Source organism: Gasterosteus aculeatus, chromosome 14, assembly GCF_964276395.1.
Source record: "Gasterosteus aculeatus chromosome 14, fGasAcu3.hap1.1, whole genome shotgun sequence".
In the NCBI taxonomy this organism is placed as follows: Eukaryota; Metazoa; Chordata; class Actinopteri; order Perciformes; family Gasterosteidae; genus Gasterosteus; species Gasterosteus aculeatus.
The window spans coordinates 2,355,413-2,377,334 of NC_135702.1; the positions used below are offsets into that span (position 1 = coordinate 2,355,413).

The 21,922-nt window shown below is 48.8% G+C and overlaps 2 protein-coding genes across 2 annotated transcripts; both read left to right on the forward strand.

The window, feature by feature from the left end:
- Positions 1-828: 828 nt before the first annotated feature.
- On the forward strand, positions 829-3,404 carry bhmt (betaine-homocysteine methyltransferase). Its single transcript, XM_040198003.2, has 8 exons — positions 829-974; positions 1,193-1,325; positions 1,417-1,529; positions 1,720-1,911; positions 2,057-2,204; positions 2,322-2,504; positions 2,590-2,818; positions 2,889-3,404. The coding sequence occupies exons 1-8, from the start codon at positions 888-890 to the stop codon at positions 3,067-3,069; spliced, it is 1,266 nt and encodes a 421-aa protein (XP_040053937.2). The 5' UTR covers positions 829-887; the 3' UTR covers positions 3,070-3,404.
- Positions 3,405-4,643: 1,239 nt separating this feature from the next.
- jmy (junction mediating and regulatory protein, p53 cofactor) lies at positions 4,644-21,765 on the forward strand. Its single transcript, XM_078088814.1, has 10 exons — positions 4,644-6,807; positions 10,726-10,899; positions 15,673-15,823; positions 16,263-16,432; positions 16,633-16,798; positions 16,911-17,104; positions 17,185-17,253; positions 17,755-17,850; positions 17,939-18,443; positions 18,680-21,765. The coding sequence occupies exons 1-10, from the start codon at positions 5,959-5,961 to the stop codon at positions 18,988-18,990; spliced, it is 2,685 nt and encodes an 894-aa protein (XP_077944940.1). The 5' UTR covers positions 4,644-5,958; the 3' UTR covers positions 18,991-21,765.
- Positions 21,766-21,922: the final 157 nt, after the last annotated feature.

Here is a 21,922-nt window from a genome sequence, read left to right on the forward strand (position 1 = left end):
GCATGTTGATCTTCACAGCTGCTTTAAATAAACACCGGTGTGAAACCTGTGTCCACCTGAAATCGTTACCCGACATACCGCCGCTATCTCCGGTGGGACGGCGGCATGCTGAGCCTCTTCTCCCATGCCTGCATGTTTGTGCATAATCAATGCATCGAGAGCATTACATGAAAAGTTGGACTGCTGATCACAACACCCGGTCAGCGCTGTAATCACCGGCATGTCAGTGTGAAGTCTATTCTCAGTTTTGGCTCCACAGGAACGTCTGCGAGCTGTTTGTGAAGTCAGAATGCCGAGCTGTGAATAAACAAGAGAAGCTCGAGGAAAACGGCCCTCCGGTGTCAAACTCTGCACAAACACGGTTCTGCACAGAGGAGCTCAAACATCCGAGTGAAGTAGCAAAATGTAAAGAATACTTTAAGCGAAGGGGGACTTGAGGATAGAAATTATGCCAAACCAATCAGGTCGTCTTCCTCTTACTTGGGGCTTTATCACAGCACTGTATTTCACAAAGTGCACATGTGTCAGTAGAACTGCACTAACTTTAACACCTTTGTCAACAAGCCATGACGTCATATACTTTCAGAATACGTTCTAAATAAACTCATCTCCATAACGTCTGCATTGTTATGGATTCTGTCTTTTGAAAAGGTGAAAAATGCAGTTCAACCAAACTCTACTTTGGTGTCCATGAGTCAAATTATCGTTTGCAAAAGACAATCCCCTTGTTGTTATTACTAAAGCATTTCGTTTTCATTTTTTCGTTTCCTGAACGAAAGCTTTTCGACGGCAAACTTGCCAGAAGTGGATAAAAAAGGTGGTCTGTGCGAGAGAAAGGCGGTTCCTCCTGAGTGACATCCGACCCCGACCCCCTCCATGGATTATAAATGCAGCGGGATGTCTGCACAGAGCCCGTTCTGAACTCGAGAGGGCCGGGCGCTGCAGCAATAACCATGGCACCAGGCGCAGGGAAGGTGAGCACCAAGACATCGTGCATCACACGAAACAACTCGCATGCTTGTGTTCATTTTAACGCGTTGCATGTCGCAGCTTTGACACTTTGTCACTCAGGATCCGCTTGTTTTTTTGTGCAAAAAGGAAGCGGTTCTGCACACTGACAACCCGCCGACAGTTAACTGTAACAACCCGCGCGTGCATTTCTGTGCCACCGGCACGCTTTGTCTCCTCGCAGGGCATTCTGGCGCGTCTGGACGCGGGGGAGGTCGTCATCGGGGACGGAGGCTTCGTCTTCGCCCTGGAGAAGAGGGGTTACGTCAAGGCAGGGCCGTGGACCCCCGAGGCCGCAGCCGAGCACCCAGAAGCAGGTACTGCTCGTTTATCATCCCTTTTCTATTCTTGTGTTCTGACCCGCACGTCCAGCGTCACGCGCTGAATGGAGCCCTCTTGGCGTTTCAGTGCGGCAGCTGCACAGAGAGTTCCTGAGAGCGGGCTCCGATGTCATGCAGACGTTCACTTTCTACGCCAGCGACGACAAACTGGAGAACAGGGGCCACACTCAGCGCTTCACTGTGAGTTTGTCGCTCGGATCGTTGGAGCTGCAGCTGCTCCGAGGCCTCACCTCCAGTCCTGGGGAGGAGGCGGCAGCTCGGCGGCAGAGCTGGCGTTCTCCCCGGCCCGGAAGAACGGACGCAAGAACCCTGTGCTCCCGTCACCCGAGGAGACGCATTCAAGTGTTTTCCTTTTCTTTCCGCTCTTCAGGGGCAGCAGATCAACGAGGCTGCTTGTGACCTGGCCAGGGAGGTGGCCGATGAAGGTGGTGCTCTGGTGGCGGGAGGAGTCTCTCAGACCCCCGCTTACCTCAGCTGCAAGAGCGAGGACGACGTGAAGGCCATCTTCAAGAAACAGATCGACGTCTTTGTCCAGAAGAACGTGGACTTCTTGATTGCAGAGGTAAAAAGACATCAGAAAGCTGAGGAAAGAGCTACGTCCAGTAATGGGGTTACCGTCTATTATTTTATTCTTAGCTTATTTCAACTTAAACACTCATTTCAACGAGCAAAATTGACATTTCCTTCATCGTGCTTCTTACTCGCAGTACTTTGAGCACGTGGAGGAGGCTGAGTGGGCCGTGCAGGTTTTGAAGAGCACCGGGAAGCCCGTGGCTGCAACCCTGTGCATCGGCCCGGAGGGGGACCTGAACGGAGTCCGCCCCGGGGACTGTGCGGTCAGACTCGTCAAAGCCGGTGCTTAGACTCGGAGGCCACCTAGTGGAAGGAGAACGCTGTGGCAGACCGGAGCACACAAGCTCTGGTCAGCAGATGGGCAGATTTCTCCAACGTTTGCGTGTCTCCTCCCCGCAGGAGCTCACGTTGTGGGCGTCAACTGCCACTTTGACCCGGAGACCTGCGTGAAGACAGTGAAGATGATGAAGGAGGCGGTGGAGAAAGCCGGGCTGAAGGCTCACTACATGAGCCAGCCGCTGGCGTACCACACTCCCGACTGCAACTGCCAGGGTTTCATCGATCTGCCAGAGTTCCCTTTCGGCACGCGTAGACACCCAAAAACAGCTGCTTCTCAACGTCTCCATGGAAACGAAAACACCGTTAACGAGGACTTTGTCCCCGGCAGGTCTGGAGCCGAGGGTCCTGACCAGGTGGGACATGCAGAAGTACGCCCGCGAGGCCTACAAAGCCGGCATCCGCTACATCGGGGGCTGCTGTGGATTCGAGCCCTATCACGTCCGCGCCCTGGCTGAGGAGCTGGCGCCGGAGAGGGGCGGCCTGCCCGCCGGCTCCGAGAAGCACGGCACCTGGGGCGCCGGCCTGGAGATGCACACGAAGCCTTGGGTCAGAGCCAGGTACGGCAGAGACGTCCTCCTTCTCTCAACATGACCTGCGGTTTGGTGTGTAAGCTTCTCCTGTCCGCAGGGCCCGTCGTGACTACTGGGAGAACCTGAAGCCCGCGTCCGGCCGTCCCCTCTGCCCCTCCATGGCCACGCCCGACGCCTGGGGGGTCACCAAAGGTCACGCTGACCTGATGCAGCAGAAGGAGGCCACCTCTCAGGACCAGCTGAAGGCTCTCTTTGACAAGGCCAACAAAAACCAGTGAAGACGAGTCCCTGAAGTCAGGAATCAGGGACGTTTATTGCCAAAATATGTTAGACATACAAGGAATTTGACATGGCGGTTGTTGCATAACATTGGACAGTAAGACAATGAGACAATGGACATGAAGACACATCTTAAATAACACAAAGTGTTCTGTTTGTCTTTTTAGGACCATTTTTAGTCTGTGTGGCAGATTAGCATCATGTGCTAAAGCTTTGCAGCCTCAAGCAACAATGGAGCCCGGCGAAAAATATATCATTGCGGCTGCTGTGCATGCAAGTAATTAACACTTAACACTGCAAATGTATGGCAATAAACTTCCAATTCTATGAGCTATGTTCTTTTTCATTTGTTTTTACTCCTCTAATTCTGCAAAAAGGAATTATCACCTGTAAAATATTAACAAAGATGCAGACTAAACTTTTAGTGAGTTATTACTTTCATTCTTTAACTGGATGGTTCCCCGGGAAAAACAGTAATGCAATTTACTTAGTTTTTGTGATATCAAAGTTCTTGTTTATAGATACGTTGGTGGAAAGTAAGAACTGAGCTATCTTGAGGCCTTTACTGCAGCTCAATGCTTTATTTCAGAGGCAGATATTGTACTTTTAACTTTACATGCATGCAACTTACGGAGACCTGGCTCTAATGTTACATGCCAGCTCGAGCTGCACCTTAGTGGGCCAAGAGGAAGTGGACTCCGTCTACTCCAATGATTGACAATGATTGCCAGTTGTAGAGTTGTTGATGTTTAGATTCTGTCGTATCTTTGCTGCTGTTGCAATTCCTCCAAACGAGAGTTTCACACGAAGCAAATGCATTTGGTTGTTGCATAATGACATTTAATCATTGTGGCATCCGCTTTCTCAGTCGAGGGAGTGAAAGGAGAGACGGTAACACGACAACCAAAGAATGGAAAATGTCCTCAGACATTGTGGGACAGGATGAGACAAATGTGGTCGGTCCAAACAAATAGAAATCAACACAAACTAAAAGGCTTCATATCCCAGCCAATAATCTCATTTAAACACAATTAAACGATGTGCATTCACAGCAACGGGACTGGAGGAAACCCAGCACCTTGTTGGCACAGAAAAAAAGGCAGGAAGGAAGGAAGGAAGGATGCACACACGGGTGACTTGCCCCGGCCTGGCACGTAACCCCCCGCCACCCCCCCCATACATGCATGTGACAAATCATCAGCAAGAAGACTTTCGGACCAAACAATACAAATAATTTGACCAGATCCTCGGGGATCCAACACAATCAACAATCGCCCTTTGGAATGGCCCCGGTGATCCATCGTACCAACATCTTCAGTACCACATTTTTTAATGATAGCAACGTTAATATCCCTCGATGATAACAATTCCAATGTGCTGCTGCCATCTAGTGGACTAAAAACAAGCAGTATTTGGAGAAACTGAACAAGTTTTTTCAAAACTGATTTTTAACAGACATTGCTCAGTGTTCCTATTATTAAACCGGAGAACATTTAACAAAGGTGTGTGTGTGTGTTGTGTTTCCCTGTGTTTGTCTGCACAGTGATGGGGAAATATTAGGACGTGGTTTTAATAACTTTGTTAATGTATTTATTGCAAGATGTATACCCGGTGAACCACATTTACAACCTCTGAAATATACAAATATGTAAGTTAATGTTACAAAATATCCTCGTGGGAGATGATTCTGAAAGGACGCTGAAAAAGGACACAAGATGTACATCTTTAAAGCCTCTTAATAGTTGGATTTCATCGATCCTGCTTTGAAACCGATTTTTCGGGTTTGTTGACAACATATTTCTTTTTGACCTACTTGACTCGCCGTACATCATCCAGTAGACATGACGTCACATATCGAGTTTGCGTCATGGATTTGCCCACGTGCAGATGTTTATGCTCCTCGTGCACGTCTGGTGTAAGACAAACCCAGAGATCGATTTTTGAAAGGCGGCAAGGATTGAGGAAAACGGACAACTTTGAAAATGAAAAACATTACATCGAAGAATTGAAGAAATCAAATAAACGCAGATGTATTTGAAGCGTTTGCATTTCTTCTTTGTTTGGTAAACTCTCCTGTTAAAGGGACAAGTGTGCTGCGTTCAGGTTACCTGGGGAAAATGTGCTTCCACATCGTGCCTTAAACATACAAAATATCAATGCATCAAAAACTATATTTTAACATAAAATCCATCGGTATTTATTTTGTTAATAAAATAATAAACACCCCCTAAAATCAATTATTTACCCTTTTACTTTTCACGGCGTTTAAATTTCTGAGTGTATATTGATCTGAAATATTTCCTATTCTCGTCTTGAACCGTGAACACAGCACTGTGGGGGGGGGGGGGGGTGTTGCACCAGTTAAATCCCTCCCCGGATTCGACAGCACGCACGCACGCACGCGCGCGCCGTGGCTGCTTGTAAACAGAAGCTCACACGCGGACAAAGGAACGAGCGCGTTCGGGACGAGAGGAGCGCAGGTGACCGGGCAGGTGTCGCTATGACAACGGCCGACGTTTCGAAGCCCGCTCCCCGCCGCCGTGTCCGCGCGCGTGCGGCCGCCTGAACCGTCTTTCTGCCCGCAGCCCGAACCCGACGGTCGGGAGGAGGAGGAGGAGGAGGGACGACCGACGTCCGCTGCGACGTTCTCCGGCTCTGGCGCAGCTGGCGGCGGGTAAACAAAAGCCGGACCGCCTTTTGTTTCGCGTCTTACTTCGGTCGGTCGATTCGCTTCGGCCGCGTTGAAACGTACTTTCGCAGCTAACGTTAGCTAGCTAGCAGGGGCCGTTAGCCTCTAACTTACGTCAGATTATTTTTCTTTTTTTTTTAGCAAGCGAGCGATTATCTTTTTTTTTTCTTCTCCTTTTTATTTCTCCTGGCTGGATGAGATGTCATTCACGATGGAGGACAACTTGGAGTCCGAGTGGGTGTCCGTCCGACCGAGAGTCTTCGACGAAAAGGAACGGCACAAATTTGTCTTCATCGTGGCCTGGAACGTCGTCGAGGGAAAGTTCGCCATAACCTGCCACAACAGAACCGTCCAGAGGCGGACTACTTTTCTGCTGGACCCGCTCGCCGTCGTCGACGGCGCCGCTTCGCTCCCTCCGCCGGGCCCCTCCGCGGCGGAAAAACACACGACAAGTCCGAAAGATGAAGTCATCCCGGCGGGTAAAGTTGGACCGCACTCTCCCTCCAAGGGGAAGACCGTTATCTGGGACAGAAACGCTCTGAGGCCCGGCGGTTCGGAGACACCCGAGCGTGTCAGCCCCACGCTGGCGTCCTGGGACGTCGTGACGCCGAAAGCCATCGATATCGAGGTCCTGGACCCCGTGGATGTCCTGCCCTCCCCGGAGGACGGGGACGGCGGCGGCGGCGGCCGCGAGGACTTCAGCTGGGCGGGGCTGTTCTCCTTCCAGGACCTGAGGGCGGCCCACCTCCAGCTGTGCGCCGTCAACTCGGACCTGGAGCCGTGTCTGCCCCCCTTCCCCGAGGAGCAGTCCGGCGTGTGGTCGGTGCTCTTCGGCGCCCCCGGCGTGTCGCAGCGGGAGACGGACGCCCTGTGCTACCAGCTGCAGGTGTACCTGGGTCACGCCCTGGACACCTGCGGCTGGAAGATCCTGTCGGAGGTGCTCTTCTCCGAGAGCGAGGACACGGAGGAGTACTACGAGAGCCTGAGCGAGCTGAGGCAGAAGGGCTACGAGGATGCTCTGGGGAGGGCCAAGAGAAGCATGCAAGAGGTGACTCGACGTATGATTTAAGTGCCACTGAGGGTTTTGTGTGCGTGTGTGATTGTCGTCTATTTAATATGGTTAATTTAAATGCACATTTGTATAGCCTTAAAATCAGGTGCAGCAAGGTGTTTTTCAAGGACAGCCGGAGCCCCCAGAGAACGTGGTTTTTCCTCAGCTTAATTGTCCTTGCTGGTCGGTTTGTCCCCCTGCTGCGATCGACCATCTGTTGCTGCACCTTCACAGGCCTTGTAACATGAGCAGGTGTGAGCAGACATCTCACTCTAGTTGGCTGGGGGGGGCCTCATAGAATAAAAACAACAGCACCTCTGGGGGAGGAGCTACAGAAGTGATGCGTCACCAGTCACAGCTGTCGGTCCAGAAAGAGGAGCATGTGTGTCTGCAGGGGCCGGGCCAAATATACGGTGGTTCTATGTCGGTGTTTATCCTGTCGTGTAGTTTAATCCACATCACTACATCGGACTCTGAGGTCATTGCATCCTGTCGTCTACTTCAGTCTACGTCACTCTATCGTGCTCTATGAGGTCATCGTGCTCTATGAGGTCATCACGTTTGCGGCGTTGGTGTCCTGTGGGAACCACGTATTTCTAGAAAGAACAAACCACTTAGGTCATACATTTTTCCAGTTAAACATTCAACATAAACACATCTAGACTAAAGCAGCCAGTATTTTACTTACTTACTTTAAGTTCTGCCAGTGCTGGAATAAATGAAGTATTACCTAAATTCCATCTGCCTGTTCTAATCAACATGATGCAAGTCCAACCTGATTACTGCAGCAACCACTGGAGTCTAGATAAAGTCATGATCACAGTTACTATTTTTAGAGGGGACAACGCCTTGGGAGAGTCTTTCCTCCTCTGTTTTGTTCCCAACCAGGAAGAAGTTTTTTAATGAGGCTCAATGTCATTCTTGTTTAATTGTGGAGGAGATGCGGTCGGATTTGGTGTCTGAAATCCAGTGCGGCTGCAGTGACGTCAGAAAATTGTGAAAAATGTCTGCTTTTGTCTGACCAACAACCCAAAACCCAAAGATTAGTATTGTGTACGACACATGGAATGCGTTATTGCTTCGCCTCGTCGTAGTAGCTTCAAAATCTGGTTGCTCTTGTGTTTTGTACGGGATGTGGTTTTTCCTGCAGCTTGTAATCAATATTGAGAAATAATCATCAGTTGCAGAAAAATACGTCCTCGTTTCTTGTGTCCTTCACATGTTGTTGTTGTTCTTATTTTGTTCCACTACAGTAGATTAGAGACAGACTCTAAACGAGTCCCGCTGTGAAAACTAGCCTGCACAGTTTTATTGGATTGCACGTGTTTGCATTTTCCTCCCTTCTAAATGTTGACTGTAGGTGATTCATTTAACAGAGTGCTGATCGGCACTGAAACGCTTGTAGTCTGCATTTAACAACCTGTCGTTAAAGAAGGAAAAGACCCCGTCAGTTTCACCGTGTCCTACAGTAATTCACTTTTTTATGTCTTATGTGACTGCTGTAAGGACCTTCGGCGTTGACCGGGGATTTTTTCCAGCAGACTTTCCTTGTTGCAGCTTCTGCAATGTGAGGATGGCCGTTTCATTCACTGCGCTGTGGAGGCGGAAGTTCACGACCTCCCTGAGGTTTGTTAATCAATGTGAAGTCAGTTCCTTCTGTGATAGCGGTTACCGGGGAAAGTGGTTCCAGATGTCGCGCATGTATTCAGTCAATCATTGACCGGAGACTTTTGTCTTTTTGTGTTCCTTATCTTCTCTGCGGCTCGCACACAGTCAACCACGCACGTTACAAGACAGCGGTTCCACTGGGAAGGCTTTGCGTTGTGGTTGAAGTTGTTGTGTGATGATTAACTGCCAAGATGATGTATTCTCTGGTTAATCATCATCAAGATAAAACCCCCTATTTTTAGGTGGCTTTTAATCTCCTCCACCCACATGGGTGGGGGCTCGGACCCAGTCTGAGATGAGACCTAACGCACTAATGAATACTTTGCTAATGAGCCCCCCGGGCATTTAAATCTGCTAATGCACATTAAGACGGCAGCAGGTATTTTGTATTATTTATTTGATATACTTGTTATGTGAAACAGACCAGAAGATCTCAAGCTTTCTCTCTTTGATGCGTTCTACTGTGACAGAAAGCGATAACACGCTGCTGATTAGGATCTGTGAAGTGTCTTCGTGTCCCCAGTCGGTGTTCAGTCACGATGAGCCGTTGGGGCCGTTGGTGACATTCAAACGGGCTTTGTTTACACGTTTGGGCATGATGGTCTTCTTTTGTTTTGTGTAAATAGCCAACACGTTTGCTTATCTCTAGTGCTGACGGCTGTGACATCGTGCGCCCGGAGCATGAAAGCATTCAACGTGAAGATCTGAACGATTTCTAGCTGTGGGTCAGAGTCCATTGAGGAGAACCGTGCTGTTGAGTTGCTTACGATAACTGTTGTTTACTGAAAAGGCGTTCGCTTCGTTCCAGGAGCGTCCGCTCTGATCTCAGTCGAGGCGACTTCCTCCTGCGAGGCGCTTCAATTAAAAAGGACTCAGAGGAGACAAACTGGAAGAGTTAGTCCTCACAATGATGACAGCGCTTAAGTGTCCCTCTGTGCACAGCCATGTAGAGAAAGTTGATTTAGTAATAAGACTATTTAGATTTAACTTCTAATCCAAAGAGGTCATTTGATCCCATGTCGAGATGACTTCCATCAATGAGTAAAATAATAGTTTGGGCTCTAATAGCTGCTGCCTTTTGCAGCAATCACTCCTTCTCTGCTCTCAAGAACAAATGCGTCCGACTACGTAAATACGACCGCAGCACAAACTGTTGCTTCTAGGAAAGAACCGGAAGCAGTGAAGGAAAGCTGTACAAATGACTCAGAAGTTAGTGGCTTTGGGTAGCTGGTGCCCGGGTGGGAGCCGGCTCATTTAGCCCGTGGATGGGGGGGTTTCCTGGCGAGCGGCGACTGCAGGGGCAGGGAGTCGGCCCGTGGTTGCCAGGGCGACGCGGCCCCAAGGTAAACAGAGGGAGCAGTGTTTGGAGCTGAATCGTGCAGTGTCTCTGCCCAACCTGGAGGGCTTTGGAGAAGCAGCTCGCAGTAAATATAAGCGCCGCCATTCATATCTGCCCCCCCTCGCAGGGAGGAGAAGAGCACTCTATCCGCCGCTTTGCACGAATATCGGGTGGTGGCACGTTTCAATATTATGTGAGGCAGACGTGAAGGCGACGCATTGTGTCCGGGTGGGGTCGGACTTGTGTTTGTGCACATCAGCGTTTATCTCCCGGACAATGAGCCGTCTGTGCAGAGCAGGACGCCCGGGAACCCCGCCCCCCCCCCCCCCCCCCCCGGGCTTGTCTGTGTGCCGTCATTACTGACCACACACATGCACGACAACACTGACTTCTCACCTTTTTTATAGGTTGGTTCAGTAGCTATTAAATGGACTCCTGTGTTGGACATCAGTGTTTTCTGCTGATGGCTTATTGTCAACAAAGCCCATGAAAGGACCCACAACAACCAGCGCTGACACATTTTCATTCTCTGACAAAGAATGAATTATTTATTTATTTTTTCTAGGTTATGAAATGTGAAAAAAGTGAAGCCTGAATTTCTGTTTTCAAATTTCCTGTTTTTGTCCGACCAACAGTCCAGATCCTAAAAATATTCAGTTTACAACCATTTTTTTTTTTTTTACAATACAAGGTTTAAGCTGTGCTTTCTTTTTCTTTTTTTAAAAACATTCCTCTCCAGCAGCCACGAACACTCGGAGCCAAAAGTACTTTGGACCAGACGAACGCATTGTTGCTTTTGGTCATTTTATGGGATTTGTCCACAATAACAAAAATGATGACGCCTCCATTGAAGTGGAATATGCTGCGGATCCCCGCTTCACCTCCTCCTGTTTCCTGCTTGTGTCCAGGTGTTGGACAAGCACAAAGCCACGGACAGCATGGTGGAGCTGCTGCAGGTTTACCCCGAGGAGGACGAGGCCTACGGAGAGCTGCTGGAGGCGACCACTCAGCTCTACCACTACCTGCTGCAGCCTTTCAGGGACATGAGGGAGCTGGCGATGTTGCGCCGACAGCAGATTAAGGTAATGCACACGCACGCACGCTCGCACACGCACACGGATACAAATGCCATCTGTTTGGGGGCTTGTTTTAAGCTGTGCATGGCGAGCTAGTCAGTCCTCGAGCGCTCTGACTGCCTCTCTACGACACCGTACCCCAGCAGCTACGATGCTGCCGCTGGGTCACGAGCCCCGGACCGCTGCACGGAGACGTCCTGCACGGAGACGTCCTGCACGGAGACGTCCTGCACGGAGACCCATAAGCCCCATAAGCCCCCCCTGCAATGACATCAGATTTCCCAAGATGCATGTGGTAGTGGTGGTGATGATGATGGTGTGGTAGGCGCTCTGTAGCTTTGCGTGTGGGGGCAGCGCGGAGGGCAGAGGATCAGCCAGAGAGGCTTGTGCCCCCCCCCCCCCCCCCCTCCCAGAGCGGCTTAGCAACCAGCATAAGTATTATTACAGCAGCCACTAAACCACTCGGCAATCCTGCTGCCTCAGCACGCTGCATCTTTTAGTTGTTTTTCTCTTCATCAGAGGTGGGGGGTCCACCGCAGCTGTCTCCATTCAACACGTCGTCACAACTCACTCGTACTTCTTCAGTTGCCCACATTTGAATGAACTGTTACATATGAAACGCATTCCACTGAACAGCATCAAGGCCGAGCCGCTGATAGAAAAGCAGCTGCTGTCCTCTGAGGAACGACTCTCGCTGCTACCGGCGTTATTCACCAGCGTGCCGCCTCCGATGAGAGGCATCAGACAGCGCTTTGCTCCCACACAAAGTAGGATGCTTCAATTTGGCAAGTTGTCTTCTTTCTATAACTCCTGGGAAGATTTATGGATGTTAATTTGCAATTCACATCTTAATGATGTCTTCAGAAAGTCTCCCCCCCCACACACACACACACTCACGTCTGTGTGCTCAGATTTGAAGTTACAGTTCCATGCTGACACAGCATGAATCTGAGCTTCAATTGCCTCCATAAGTCTATTTTTGAATATAATTAAGAAATGAGTACCTCCCTTTGCTTCAGCTTGACCTGAAATTGTGTGTGTGTGTGTGTGTGTATTTTCTCACTAGACTCAGTCAGGACCAAACCACTTCCTGTTGTTTTCAGATCACTGTCGTTACGTCGCGTCCGTCCCTCACTGTTTGAGCTCCGCTGTGTTCAGGTGTCCATCCAAGGTGGAGTCCCATCACAAAAAGTTTAGCGGTAGAAAGGCAAAGAAAACCTCTCATCTCAGTGGGAAACAACGTCGTTGATGATTACAGTATCGGGTTGTGCTTGACACGTCTCCGTCTCTGTTTGACATGTCTCTGTCTCTCCATGAAGACGCTCCTGTGTCCTGCTGCGTCTCTTAACGACATTCCTCGCCCTGCGCGGTGTCACCATTCTGGTTCTCGTCAACATGCGTCATGAAATCTCCCAAAACATCAGTTTCCACTTCTTCCTGTTTGCCGCGCAGCTCCATCGCTATTAAATCCACATCAATGAGCTTCAATGTCGCGCCGGCAGACGTGTTCCTTCGCTACCTTGAACTCACACTGTAGTTTATTTTCATGCTGCCACAATTACTCCCCAGAGGACCAAATTGGCCCCAATAAAGGGAGCGTTCCTTCTTTTAGAGGGTCATTTACTAAAAACTACAGAACCGGCTGTTAAATAGATCATTTATCCTTTTTAATTTCTTTACTAAACTATATATTTGTAGAGATTTGCCACTTGGAATGAATGAGCTCAGGATTACGGGGCACAGACAGACTGTGGGAGTCAAAAAGAGCATTGTTGACATTGCATTGTGGGAACTGTAGTGTAGGTCCGGTGTCTCATGAGTTTCCCAACTCTTAAAGAACTGCCTTGCTAAACTGCTGCAAACACAATTCACAGCCCTACTGTGTGCAACCCTCTGACGCGCTCTCTGGGGGGGGGGGGGCAAAGCTTTCCGGCTCCACCGGCTGCTCCCCTCGGGGCGATCCAACGGCTGAAAACAAAGCTGCATGCAAATGAGCGCCTGATGCCGGCGGAGGCGGCTGGATGCTGGAGAGCTTCTGCTTTTTCTCCCTGTGATTTACATACAGTTTGCATCCTGTTAAATCGTTCTGGGGACTTGCAGGGCGTCCCGACCCGATCTGCACGTGTGAGGACGTCTCCCTTACTCATCGTATTGTGGAGGTTCACAGTGAATGCGGTTCACTACTAACAAGCGTCTGAATTGTGAAGAATTATGATATTCAAAAGGCCACAAACCGGTGGGACATGTTATTGTAGGCGGTCTCATTTTATTTCATCTTTAGTTTGCGTTGGGTTTGCTGAAATGTCAGGAGGGTTATAATAATGTCTCGATAAGAAAAGTGCTGACCATATTGTTATTTTTACATGTATAAAAGAAATGCAGCAAATCCTCATACAGCTGAAATCCTAAAAATAGTCTCACATGGTTTTTCTGCTCATCAACAGTGAAACATGACCCTTTTATTCGCTCTTCCATTGTCACCTTCACTGGAATGCAGCGTAAAAGAGCAGGTGGAGCGATCTGCACAGCAACGGCTGTGTATTCTGCTGAATGGGGCATTGTCGGGTGGATGTGTTGCGCGTTTGGGTGGTGCAGTGTCGGTGTCCTGTTGCCTGCGGCGTTGGAGGTCGGCCATGAATTAAAAATGTGGCTCCTGTGTAACGCGTCTGGGATGCTTTTGTATCACAATGGGCTCCAGTTACTGTTGCGGCCGAGTTGTTGCCCGGCGACGGTCGCCGCGGCACCTGCCCAGCTGTCAAAACTTTAATGACATTTATAATGTCTTGTAAGGTAATGGTTGGCCGGATTTAATCCAAAAACATTTTGATGAAATACGATTATTGTTCCGGCTCCAATCAAATAGTTAAAATAAATCAAAGTGCGTACTACAATAGTTACAGCAGATGAAGCGGACTCGATGCAGAGGTTTGTCTAATAAATACAAAGGTTCAATGAACCAGAACTGGAGGTGAAACATGTTTTTAACTTCCTCCACTTGTCTTTAAAGCATAACACTCTTAGTTTTTTGTTTATAGTTTTCCTATACATTTCTTTTTGCTTATAAATGTCAAAATCTTCTAACATTGCGTATTTAAATTCCTGAAAAAGATCCCAAAAGTTGGACCCCGTAGCTTTTATGAATCGTCACTTAAACAGGACAAAACGGTTGGTTGGGGACTACTTTCGGCGGCGGATTAATGCTTGTTAGCATTACCGGCAGCGGGGCGGCGGATGGGGGATGGAGGCAAAGATAAGCCACAGCGTGTGTCCGTGTTGATGGAAAATGTCCCTCGGAGGAACAGTGAGGCTCGTCCATGTGCTGGAATCATTTTGGGAGAACAACGGCGCTCTGTGGCTCATTCATCACCGGTGGAAACGCACACAAAGCTCCACTGTGTGTTTTGGACTTTAATGAGAGAGAATATTCTTGAAAATCTGCCGGCCATCGTGTTAACTTTTTGTTAAGCTGCCAAGAGTCTCACACTGTTCCCACCAGAGGAGACGAGGCTCTTTACTGCGGGAAAACGACCTCGCCGCTATTTTTGGAGAGTCTGACACGTGTGTGTGTCTTCTCACCTCGAGGTGTTGAAGGAAATCACTCCGTCTCTTGTGTCCACAAACACCGTCCCATTAACAATGGGGAGACAGACCGCAGACACCAGGAGTATCTGCCCCCCCTCCCCCTAATTCCTTTAATTCTTCCAGCTTCTAACGCGCTGATGCTTGTAAATGTCCCCGCGGGTGTGACATGTCCTGCTGCCTCGCTCACCTGCAGAGGACAAACGTCTCTGTCTTCTGGTTCACATGTCTGAAGCTCGATGAGCTCACTGACTTAGTTTCTCACTCGTTCCCAAACTTTCAGACTCTTTTTCCCGTCTGCTCTGATGTAATCTCTCCTCCCCCCTCTCACTCCCGGTTTCACTCCAAAAACCGCTCCCTGTTGTGGAGCATTACATGGACAAACACACACACACACACACACACACTGTATACTAGCACACATAAATCACGGCCTTTGCGGTTTGTTGGTGTTTATTTTTAAGCACCTAAACGCATCTGGGTTACATTGAGACATTCGCATGAGACTTTAAAGGGAGTTAATCTGCTTCTGTACATTTTGTACCGTGTGGTCTTCTATTGGAGGAGGGGTGAGGGGGGGTGAGGGGTGAGGGGGGGCGGCCACGTGGCACTACTCTCTCTCTCTCTTTCCACGTGGCCTGACCTGGTGAAGCGAGCGCTCCGGTTGACGTGTGATGTTCTGTTTCTGTTATCAGAGCTTTGTTACTTTTCTTTATTTGTTGTTCCAGGAGGCCACCGGGTCCGTGTGGCTCTCAACAGAAAGGTGCACGGCCGGCAGCGATGTCATCGCCATCTGCCGCCGTGTGCTGGTATTACACGGAGCTCTGTGCTCAGTGGGCTGAGCCGAGCCAGTGCTTTAAACTGGGGGATCATCAGATCCAGTGTTGATTTAATACGCTGTATATTCAGCGCAGACGAGACCGGGATCAAATGTATACATCAGTGTAAATGTACTGAATCTATTAAAGTGACGTTGGTGCGTCTCTGCCGAAAGGTGAATGTCCACAGATAACCTGCTGAACCCACGGCCACATTTCACTGTTCACAGCCCCGCTTTTATATTCCATAAACAAAAGACTAATAATAGAATAGATATTGGAGGGAAACACAACTGTCACTATAAATATGAGTCATGTTGCAGAGTGTCTCGGTGTGTTGGTGACCTCTGTTATTTATGCTGATCTGCTTTGACCCCCTCAGATCTCCCTGGAGACGGAGCGCCTGGGTCCCCGTCGAGTGGAGGGCCTGAGGAAAGAGGACGAGGAGTGGCAGAGGAAGGCTCACGCCGCCGTGCTCTCCATTCAAGACCTGACCGTCAAGTTCTTTGAAACCACGACTCGGGCGCAGAAAGGTGCGCTCACAAAGAGGCGTTCGTCTTCGCTGTGACCTTTTGAACTATTGTGTTGTGTGTTTACTTTGTGACAAAGTGCCACTGGTACTCGACGTCAGGAGGGTTTAAAACCAGCTGTGCCAGTGTCACCCAAGGGACCTGCTCGAGTCCTCCAGAAGTACTTTAATCCTCAAACCATCTCGGTGGGACTGCTGGGAAACACCTGAAGACATTTCTGTTCAGCTGTATATTAACTCATTATTTCCTTTTGATGGATCTATTTATTTTACTCTGACAGTCGATTCCGGGTTCAGTTTGAAAATGGTAAAAACCAGTTGAATACAAAGGTGACCTCCTCAACCTCTTGGTTCTGTCCAATACCCAAAATAAATAGTCTCTCTGGGCTAAATGACTGATCAGCTCGTGTCCTCTCCTCACGATGGCGCCCTGCGTGTTGCAGCTTTGCACGAGCGGATGCGCGCCGACCAGAAGAGGTTCGGCAAGTCGGCGTGGGCGGCGGCGGTGGAGCGCATGGAGCGGCTGCAGTACGCCGTTTCCAAGGAAACGCTGCAGCTGATGAGGGCCAAGGAGATCTGCCTGGAGCAGAGGAAGCACGGCCTGAAGGAGGAGGTAAAGACCACTGGCGCTCCTCACGAGGAGGCGTGGCTTCTTTAAAAGTCAGAATAACATTATTTATTATAAGTATGAATTACTATAAAGTGGTAATATGTAGATAACTTGACCGCATGGAGCCTGAGCGACGTGGAACCATGAGCTCAGAGGGAATAACGTCCTGTGGTGCATTATTCCCTGCGCGTCCGTCCCTGTAGATGCAGAGTCTGCAGGCCGGCGAGGACGCCATGCTGCGCGTGGACCAGCTGGAGGAGCGCTACTACGAGCTGCAGCTGCAGCTCTACGACATCCAGGCGGAGGTGCTGCGCTGCGAGGAGCTGCTGCTCAGCGCCCAGCTGCAGAGTCTCCGCAGGCAGATGACGGGTGAGGACGTCCCCGATCACCCCGTCTCCTTCAAACGCACGCGATGTCTCCAGGTGTGTGAGCGAAGGAGCCGGTCCAGCTAACGGCGTTCCGTTCAATCTGTTCCGACCAGAGCGCCAGGATGAGGTCGTCTACTACGACGCCTTCGAGAGCCCCGACGCCATGAAGGGGGAAGAAGAAGATCCCGCCGCCCCGCCGCCCCCCCTCAGAGAAGAAGACCTCGGCGTCCTGCAGCAGAGGACGCGGCAGCTGGAGGCCCGCAGGGGCCGCATCACCGCCAAGAAAGTCTACCTCAAGAACAAGAAGGTGAGAGGACGTCCCGTCCAGCGTCTCCACGCGGCGCTTGGAGAGCGCCTCTCACGTCCTTTTTGATTTTTCGTCAACAGGAAATCTGTATCGTCAATCACAACCAAAAGATCCAGCAGCGCCGAGGGAGCCACGTGTCCCCCCAGCAGGTGAGAGCCGCCCCGACGCGTTTGGTTTTATGGTCTTGGGTGAAACCGACAGGCAGTTCTGGCCAAAGGCTTTAAAACTAAAGCGCTCTTGTAAACATTAAGAGCTTGACAAGTTTATTTTACTTAAATTATTTTTACTGTCTGGATACAGAATCCAGTCTAGAACTTAACAGTATTTTAATGCTGCGGGAGTTTACCACTGAGCGGATCAAGACTGGAGACATGACTCGTTTTATTTGTCTGTGGGTGAAGTTTTCTTTTTCCTGAGGAGGTCACGTTGTTTAAAAGAGACAGAAAGCAGCTTAGACTGAGAGCTCTTCTGTAAAAACGACTAAATACTTCTGTTTGAATGTGAGCATCGTTATGAACTTTGATGGCGTAGACTGCGTGACAAATTGAGTTCCACTTGGCAAACAGATACTGACTATATCCAGGGCTTTTATTGTGAAAGGTAAGTACACTAGGAGGTGTTTCTCATCTAACCGTGGTTCCTTTTTAAAGGGAGGCGAAGCCGAGGAGGACGACGAGGCCAAGAGCCACGCCAGGGTGAGTCAGGAGAGGCAGAGGACTCTGGACCGACTCCGCAGCCTCAAGCTGGTGAGAAGCTGCGTCCTCCTCTGATGTTCTGCTCCTCCTGCGGAGCACCTTTTGACCTTTTAACCTTTGGCCGACCTTTTGCTTTCAGTGTTACCCCGGCCAGGTGACTCTGAAGTCCAGCCGGCTGCGTCTGAGTCAGCCTCCCGGCCGGAGGAGGCCCGGTCAGCAGCACGCCACTCACTCGGCCGGCGTTCAGACCGACTGCATCTCCGACCTCCCGGAGCTCTCCGCCCCACCGGCGCCCGACGCCTGCCGCTGCGACGGCGTCTCTTTACCCACAATTCAGCTGGTCGACCTCAACTCTTCGCCCCCTTTCCTCTCGCTGCCTCCGCTCTCCCCGTCTGCGCCGCCACTGGGTGCCGCTGCTCCTCTCCCACCGCCACCACCTCCGCCGCCTCCTCCACCTCCCCCCTCGGAGGACCAGCAGCAGGGCGGGGAGAACAGTCCCCGCCCTGCGCGGCGCCCCCAATGCGAGTCCGACCCCCTGCCCCTGGCTGCGTTTTCCCCTCGGTTCTTCGACAGCAGTCAGCTGCAGACGGCGAGGAAGAAGCTGAAGAAGACGGCGTCGCTGGACTCGTCGCAGTGGAGGAGAGGTGAGGAGGGGGGGAAGGGGGGGGACGGGGGAGGGACGGGAGAGGGGGGGGGTCTATTTGACAAAAAAGTCTTCAATAAGAAGCGTTTATTTTAGTCATAATAAAAGACGTACAGCGTATAAAAAAGCAAGATTGTCACCACGGCAACGAAACATTTCATAACAAAGTCTTATTATTGCTGAACGTTTGTTGGGCCGTGAGACGGGCGTTAATCGGCGCGTTGTGCGTCTTCGCAGCGAGCTCCCCGATGGACGAGGTGCTGGCGTCGCTGAAGCGCGGCTGCTTCCACCTGAGGAAGGCGGAGCTGCGGGTCCTGGCCCCCGACCCGGACGACGACGGCGACAACATCCTGGCCCAGATCCGGCAGGGCGTCCGGCTGAAGAAGGTGCGCGCCCGGCCGGAGCAGCAGCGCAGCGCCAGGAGCTTCACGCACTCGGCCGACGCGCTGACCCGCAGCATCCACGAGGCCCTGAGGAGGATCAAGGAGGCGTCGCCCGAGTCCGAGTCGGAGGACGAGGGCCTCCCGTGCACCGACTGGGAGAACTAGCCCGGCCCGATGGGAGGTGTTCTTTTCATTTTTTGGGGATACGTGCAGCCAAAACGAAGAGACAGCCAGCGGCGTTCCATCACGCTGAGGTGCAATTTGAACAAAGAAACCTTGATTCTTTTTTTATTTTCTTCTTTTTATATATTTCGGAAATCCGCTGAGAAGTTCGTTTGTCTTTGTCATTCAGACTTCTGTGTGTCGTTTGACGATGGACCACTAACCTTTTGGTCTTTGTTATGTGGTTGCCGTGGCGTTCTTGGCGAGGATACAACCTCTGACCTCTCGTCGTGTCGGCCTACATGTCGGAGTCGTACTGTAGCTTGCTGTGATGGGTTTGTTTTAGGAAGTGAGCGTTTTGTTTTTTTACGTTAAAACATTTGAGACTCTTCCCTCCATACGTGTGCTGTTCACTTTCACATTCAACCACTTTACTGCACAGAGGCGAGTCTTTCCCACCGCCGCCAAGTGATAGTTTGACATTCTGGGAGACGGAGCTTCATATTTAGGGAGCAAAAAGGAAGAATAAATGTATCTACTTGCTACTAAGTTGCTAATTTAGGTTATTTTTATCATCCGGGTGGGAAGAATCTCAAAAATATTGGCTCTGATTGTATTTAGCTAATCAAATTTTTTTTTTATTTTTTTTTTTAACAAATTCTATATCTATAGGAGCGTAAATATTTTAGGGGATATCAGAGTCCACTTAAACTCGTCTGTTCTGAAATCAACAGGAAATGCTGATGGATAATTCTGTCCGTCTGTCTGTCAGGATTCCAGAATCTCAGCGAATAAGCGTAACAAGACCATCGATCTTCACCGTATTGGTTCATACTTTTTACTGCTGAGATATGATCCAAATAAACCGGTTTTACAAAGAATCCAACTTTTAGAAGCGCCACTGGTTCAGAAACACCAACGCTGGAAATATCAGCTCACAACCACCTGTAGTTTTATTAGATCAATATTTATAAAGAAGTTGTTTCTGTTGACCTTTGCATCCAAAGGATGCTGGTTTGACCGGCTCAGTATTTTGACAAAATTATATATATATCTATATATAGATACACAGTACCAGTCCAAACGTTTGGACACATTTTCTCATTCAGCTCAATGAGAAAGTGTCCAAACGTTTGACTGGTACTACGTCCTCTTTGAGATGGTAATAACATTTTAATATGTCATTTGGTTTTTCCCTCATTAACAATAAAAACCTCCATTGTATCAATGATACTTTTAACTACAATTTTGGACCCAGAAACAAAGAAACCTCTCCACTGCTTTTATGCTACAATTAGAGCTGAATACATTCAGCAGAAAACAAATCTACAATTATTTAGTTTGTTTAAATAAAAGGAACCCAAATAATTCTCTGGTTGTAGCTTTTAAAAAGTGATGATTTGCTGCTTTCTCTGTTTTTCTTCACTTTCTGTGTGTCAGTTTCTTTGCACAAAAACAAGCCATTTGGAAAAAGTCGCCATTTTTCCCTATTTTGTAAATTTGAACGATTAATTACGATTTACCGGAAAAAATAATGAATGAAATCACCCATTCATTCACAGATGTTGAAGATGCCCCCTATTCATGTGTGTACTGTACTTTAAACAGCAGCACACTGAAGCCTGTCTGCAGGGATTAGTGAAGTCTGAGGCTCCAGCGCCCCCTGCTGGTTTAGACCCGGGACGACCGTCACAGATCACGTGTGATCATTTTATTTATTTGTGTTGTCATTTTCTTAATGCTATTGAGTCCTCTCTCTCTTTGAACGGCCTTCAGTCGCTTTCCAACTTTATTTACTTACTGGATTTGTTTGTGTGTCTGTGTGTGTGTGTGTATGATTTTTATACCTGTCTATTATTATAATTACACTGTGTCAAACTTCTTTCACCGAAACTCACATTTACTCTCCTGTGTTTAACAAATAATGCACTGAGATCCATGGTTACATTTTTTACATCAAGTATAAGTTTGACTGTAAAATTCAATCATCTTATTTCCAGCCGAGAGTTTGAGGAGAAGATTAAATAAAACATGTTTGAGTGGTAAATATGAAGCTACAATATAGCCGATGGTTAGCTTAGCATAAAGACTGGAACGGCTAGCTTAGCCTAGCATCGTGAGCATGGAGTTGCCGCTTGAATCGGTCGGATGTGAGTAACTGTTGACATCAGAAAGACCCAAGCCAGCGTCTGTCTTTATGCTAAGCTAATTGTTTTCAAATGAGCCGCACAGACCTCTGAACGTTGTCAATATTGTCCTCTAACTCTCAGCAAGTTGAGCAAAGTGTATTAACCAAGAATGTCAAACTTCTCTGTAAAGAATCACAGCGGCCATTTATAGAGAAACTGTTGCCAAGTGTTAAAAGTCACGGTGAGCTTTTATTTTACGTGCAGTGATTCCAACTGAGCTTCTTCCATCCACTGAGATCTGCATCACGACACCAGTTTAACCTTTTCACGACCTTATGCATGTGACTGGTTTTGAGGACAAACCCATCACAACTTAAGTGCAATAAGTAAAAGTCATTTTTATGAATTAAATACTGTAATGAAATGTCAAATTATATCTGCATGCCTAAATGTATTGAAGTATTTATTGAAACTTCATATTTTAAATGATTTTTAAAAAGCATACAAATGTAAATGTTCTTTATAGAGTTTGTTGCTCTTTTTGGTTCCTATCATGACATTCCTCCTCGCTTTCTATATCCTTTTCTTTCCCTTTCAAAATAAAATTAAGCACCAACATGTCTTTCAATAAACATTTATCAGATGCTTACATCCGATGTGTGTATTCAACAGCTTCAACCGCTCGCCTCACAATATGAGTCAACTGTTTTGATGGATTGTGCTTTTGCACTGTTGCTTTGCTACGGTTCCTCATGTATATCACATTAATACCAAAGTGCAGTGATGACAGATTGTGAAAGAACAAC